This window comes from Galeopterus variegatus, unplaced genomic scaffold (genome assembly GCF_000696425.1).
Source record: "Galeopterus variegatus unplaced genomic scaffold, G_variegatus-3.0.2 Scaffold1639, whole genome shotgun sequence".
Classification (NCBI taxonomy): Eukaryota; Metazoa; Chordata; class Mammalia; order Dermoptera; family Cynocephalidae; genus Galeopterus; species Galeopterus variegatus.
Genome location: NW_007727750.1, coordinates 231,486 through 237,485, shown reverse-complemented (window position 1 = coordinate 237,485; position 6,000 = coordinate 231,486). Strand labels below are relative to the sequence as shown.

General features: G+C 35.6%; 1 protein-coding gene across 4 annotated transcripts in view; it reads right to left on the bottom strand.

Annotated features, from left to right (window-relative positions):
- CPEB4 (cytoplasmic polyadenylation element binding protein 4) overlaps positions 1-6,000 on the bottom strand; it is a 72,637-nt gene that overhangs the window by 47,132 nt on the left and 19,505 nt on the right. For all 4 annotated transcript variants that reach the window (XM_008578177.1, XM_008578178.1, XM_008578179.1 and 1 more), the window contains exon 2: positions 2,896-2,977. In XM_008578177.1, the coding sequence (XP_008576399.1) occupies positions 2,896-2,977 (82 nt within the window). The remainder of the gene's footprint in view (positions 1-2,895; positions 2,978-6,000) is intronic.

The window sequence follows — 6,000 nt, the reverse complement described above, 5'->3', positions numbered from 1 at the left end:
GTTGCTCCCGCGCCTCGCTCAGCCAGTGAGCGGGAACCGGTCTGTATGTGGGATCCGAACCCTTGGGCGGGAGTGCCGCCGTGCTTCCCAAGCGGCACACTATCCAGTGCGCCACCGGGCCGGCCCCTCAATGTTATTCTTTTAAAGTATTCAAATTTTATTTATTACCTCCTTTAAGCAAAATCTCATAATAGAACCACTGTTAAAATCAAGCATAGTGTTCTTAAAGCAACTATCTAAATCAGAAGAGAATTTGATAAGAAATAAAGTTATTACCATGAGCAAAACTACATTTTGATAGTGATACATTACAATGACAAAGATTATGATCTTGGTTTTAAAAAAATAAAGCATAAGTATAATCTGGTATTTTAGGACTATGAACTCATCTATGAATTCTTTATTGCTCTTTGAAAGAAAAACACATAAAGTTCATTCAATATACTCAAGCCACTCTGACACCCAAACTTAATTAAAACTGGCTTTCTCATTTGATGAGCATGAAAACAGACTTAATAGATGCTTAGTTATAATCCATATCATTTCTTGAATGTTTCCTATTAAATAGACAATATGCTGAATTTTAAAGATGCATCATATCATTTTATCCTCACAACCATCACTAACAGTAGTGGCAGAGTTACAATTAAATCCAGATCTGATTCTAAAATCCTGAGTCTTGCCATTCTGCCACACTGCCCCTTATCAATCACAATTTTACAAAATCTTTATGTTCTCATACTAGATCTATCAGACTGAATGTTTTCTGTCACAGACTTAACTTTTGATTATCCTTGAAGAATCAGCTTTAAGAAACTTAGTTTAGGTAAAAACTGGTTAAGAAGAAATTAAAAAGGGAATATAGAATAAAGGTGGAACCTTACACAATCACCCATTTAGCAAATTAGAAGAAATAAATAAACCTGGGACAGATATTCTGGCTAAAGCTGATAAACCAAGGAAATCCTACTGTTAATCCTATTAGAATAATATGTGCAAACTCTTACGTCTAACCTAAGTACCAGTTAGAGGCTTGCTTCTTAGAAATGTCATATAACAAATTGCTTATATCTATTGCTGTTTGTAACCTGTGTTTTCTTTGATAAAAACCATAGGCACTTAGGAAAAATTATTTCTAATTACTTATTATCCCTAGTAGCTAGTATATAGGAGGCATTCAAAATTTTTTTGCTAAAGGAATTAAATATATTAAGAATAAACAAATGTCCTTTAGCTGCTTTTTCTGTACTAAACTTTTCATTTTGAAATAATAATAGATTCACAATAAGTTACAAAAAGTAGTACAGAGAGATCCTCATGTACCCTTTATCCAGTGTTCCCAAATGGTAACAGCTTACATAACTATAGTACAAAACTAGGAAATTGATACTGGTACAATCCACAGACCTTATTCAGATGTTTCCCTTAACTACTTTTTAAGAGTGTACAGTTTTTCTGGTGCTAGAAATAGCCTTAGACTCTCCTTGTTTTTCTGATGAGAAAACAAAGGCTAGAAGAGGCTGAAGCACTAGCTAAAGTCAGAGTGCTAAAAAGGAGCAAAAATAAAGCCAATTCTGAGTGAGAGATCATCTTTCCTCAGATATACAGCATGCATCTGGATTAGGGTCATCCACCAGAATTCCATGAAGAATTAAGTAAAGACCTTCAAAATATTCTTATTTCAAAGTCATCTCATCAGATGAATGCATATTTTTTCACACATTATTTTTCATCTCTCCAGAACCCCCAAAGCTTTCCTTGTTAAAAAATGTACCACTATTGGTCTGTTGAAAAATACTTAAAAGTTTTTCTGCATCAGTAATATGATAAACCAGACTCAAAGGAAAACTAGGCTAGGCTGGTAACTACTTGAAGCAACAGGCTGCTTTGCCACCTTTGGCTCAGTGCAAAGTTCTCTGGATGGCATAAAGTAGGCTCATAAACAATAAATGAATGAATAAATGAACAGAAGAAAGAATAAAGGAATGAATAAACGAATAATCAAACTTAACTATTTAAGTGGGATGACCAAATATACCAAACATTCCAAATTTCTTTTTTAAAAAAGAGCTGCTAGTAAATTGAGATTTTTGTAAATAAAAATGTTTAATTTTGGAGGGTAGTTTTCACAATATCAAACGAAGGGCCCTTAGAGAACATCTACTCTCGTAATTCTCTGTCCTGGCTACATGTCAGCATCACCCAAGACATTAGAAAATGACATGCCAAGCCCTCACTCCACATATGGGGTGAGGCCCAGGCATTTGTGTTTTATTTTTAAAGCTCCCTAGGTGAGTTCCTTGTAAAAATGAAGAAACTGAGGCCTAGCCAAACTAAATGTCTTATTCAGGATAACACAGCTTGTCAATAAGAGAATTGACATCAGAATCTAAATAGAATCGTACTATTTTTTTAAACATAATACATTAAAATTTTTTTCAAAAATTTCTAAACTTCATTATAACTTTAAAGCTGTTGGCCATTTTTTAAAACATGAAAGTAGGCAAAAATATCTATCAACATCTGAACTTTTCCTCATGTACACTCACTGTCATAAGTGGCTAGGCACATACGTCTGAGGGACTGAGAAGTTTTTGCTTGAGATACAAAAAAATGAAGTGTATGGTTCATGCCTTTGAATTAACTGCCCACTCTTAGCAATTAGTACTCTTGTAGTACTACTCTTAATTAGTAGCACAAAAGGCCTACTGTAGATGCCCATCAAATATATTTGGTTTTTTAATGAAAAGAGGTACATGAGTAAAATTTATGAAACTTACCAGATAAAAAATAAGCCTCCATAATATTTGCTATATTGCTCATCAGAGTATATAGGTAATAGACATTTTTTAACTATTTACTAAAATCGAGTAGTTATAATATTTCTAAACATACCTTTAATTGAATCGTTTTCAGCTCTCATTATGTCAATGAGTGAACTCTCCAATGAGTGCATGTCAAATGTCCTGGGGCGATCCTGTAAATACAAATAGCCATAAACCGCTTTTTAAAGTAGCATTTAAATATAAAAGAGAACAGCAAGGAGATGTATTTGACATGACAAAGATCAAAAAGTAGCAATTTTATTCCTCTGTATAAGATACATTATTACTAAATGTCATTATTAACATTTACAAAATACCAAAAACCACAACAATAAGTACAAAGGGCTCAGTAAAAAATGATTTGATTTCTAACAACAATTTCAACAAAAGCATAACTTTTATTCATAAAACAGAAAACATTAAATTAATTTGTTAGTTAAAAACATTAAATAAACATATATTAAAAAATTTTTAATCTCCACCATTTAAGAGTGGAATAACATGGCAAAGCTTTCCAAACTTGTCCAGTAGTTATCTACTAAATTGGTACCTATATGAGCTATTCAGCATAGCTGTATTTTCTTATAAGCTAAGGTCTGAAAATAGTCATCGAATGTCTGTAAGACCACTAAGTGGCAAAGTATTCCAAAGTAAATATCACTGGGAAATTATGTCAAGATAAATTATCCCTTATTTTAAGAAAATAAATATGTGATTGATTTATCCATCTCTATATTACCAAGGCTGTCCTTGAATGTTAATGATTTACCTTCTCTAAAGATTGATTGATTGTTTTGCAGTATGGAAGATTTATTTTTAACATTAATAATTCATATGGAAAGTAGACAAAACTTTCCCTCCCCAAAGTACATAAAAAATAATTTTGATAGAATTTCCCCTCCCCAATAGGGGCTGGCCCGGTGGTGCACTGCTACAGTGCGCCGCTTGGGAGTGTGGCGGTGCTCCCGCCGAGGGTTCGGATCCCACATACAGACCGGCTGCTCACTGGCTGAGCGAGGTGTGGGCGCAACACCGAGGGTTGCGATTCCGTTGCCGGTCCCGGTCCGGTACGGGCGCAACACTGAGGGTTGCAATCCGTTGCCGGTCACGAAAAAAGACAAAAAGGAAAAAAAAAAAAGAATTTCCCCTCCCCAATATAAAAAGAAATGTGGAATCATGAAGCATAGGAGCTGCTCTCATTACTGTGGTGAAGCCTTCTCTAAGGAGAATAGCAAGATAGAACTGCTGAAGCATATTCTGTCCCTCCCTACCCACCAGTGCAACATGTTATTAGGTCCCCAAACAACCCAGTCATTACTCTGGTAAATAAAGGATAAAAGGACACCAATCAAAGTTAGAATCTGGATGAGAAAACCAAAAAAAAATCTCGATTCCTCTTTACTATCTCAACTTGCAAAGTTAGGCTTGATTTTGCTGCCATTAAAATTAAAGGGAAGAAAGGGTGTGGAGTACATTGCTGGTCTAAAATCCTGGTTTAACCAAGCTCATTTCATGAGTGAGTGAGGAATCCTAAAATATACAACATCCCAACTGCTGGCATTCCACAGGATGAAGAGTACTAGAGATAACTAAAATTAAAGTTTAGCTTGATAGGTTAAAAGTAGGAGATGAAAATATTTTAAAATTAAACTCTAAGAAGCAGCAATAATAAATGCTTCTGACCCACCATGAGAATAAACACATACTCATAGACCACTGCAAGAGTATTTTAAAGAAAAAAGGGCTTCCAAGGAATCTGACAAGCAGGATTCTATAAACTTCTCTTCAGTTATATTTTTTTCTTACATTACTTTTTAACTCAAAGCTTTGGCTTAAAAAAAAAAAAATCACCTCCTAACTTCTTCCTTTTTTCTTTTCTTTTTTTTTTTTTTAATTTGTTGGGACCTCACTTTTCCATTTTCCTAGCTAACTTCTAGAACCTCTAGGCTGACCGAGCATGTTCTCTTCTTGAGAGTATTTTTGATCAACCTGACATTTCTCCTCTGTGTTTCTATAACACTTCTCACCCTGTATAATTATTGTGCTTTCCTGAAATAGGGAATGCTCCTTCTGATACCACCTCACCATGAAGATATTCAGTAATGTTCACTGAATGAATTGTTTTATGATACAACTTTTTTTACTTCTGCAACATAAAGAGTTCAGGAGCAGGTATATTTGGATATAAGCCAACATTAAAAGTAGGGGAGGGTAATGCAGTTTTTTCCCCAGGGGTAGGAGGGTTGGGGTGAGGATGGGGAAGGGAAGACAGGTGCCTTAAATGCTATTCTGCTCTAAACTGGTATGACTCCTTCCAGAACATCTTTCTCACTTTTTCCTCCTGATTCTCTGCATACCATCCTCATCTACTCAACATGGTCTATAGATAGGCAAGAGGACATGTGGTCCGAATTTGAATTTCTAAGGGTTGGTATTCACAAAAGGGAAAGACTGTTCTGTTTTTACACTTCCTCATGTCAAAACTGAATTAAGTCAAAACCCTTATTGCATATTCTTTCAAAAGCAAAGTAGATTTGAAGTATAACCTGAGGTTTCAAAGTTAATATAAAGTTACACTATCCTGTTCCATAGTAGCTGGATTCGTGCTCTTTCAGCTATCTACAAACCATGCCCATAACTGGGCCATCCACTATTTCCATCTCCAATACAAACTAGTCTTGGAGGAAAAACTTCTCAGTGTCTGCTTGGCTGTGTCCTCTGACTGTGAGCTTCCCAAGGGCAGGAATTATGTCTTACATCAAATGTTCCCAGTGTGCCCACCTCAGACAGGAATAATGTATGGAGATAGTTATCTCCTCAGCCCACAGGACTGCTCGGAAGGGCCTGATGTGGCAGGAGCCTCCTGGCAGATGCTCTTTGTTTAAATATTATCATTTTCTATGTGTGCCATGATGTGAAACAGGTTGAGAAGCATAGTCCTACATTTCTGTATCACTGTGCCTCACACACGTCCTGGCAGGTAGAAAGCACTTAAATATTTGCTAAATCAAAGAATGATGAATTCCTTCAAGTAATTTTTAAATGCTTAAAATATTTCTTCTCTCCTACTCCTTACGTTAAGGTTTGTTTTTATATTTCCCCTTTTCCCTCTATAGAGCTGTATGTTTTCTTTTGCCAAAATAACTAATGGGGATCGAGGGGAGAACTCAGCCTA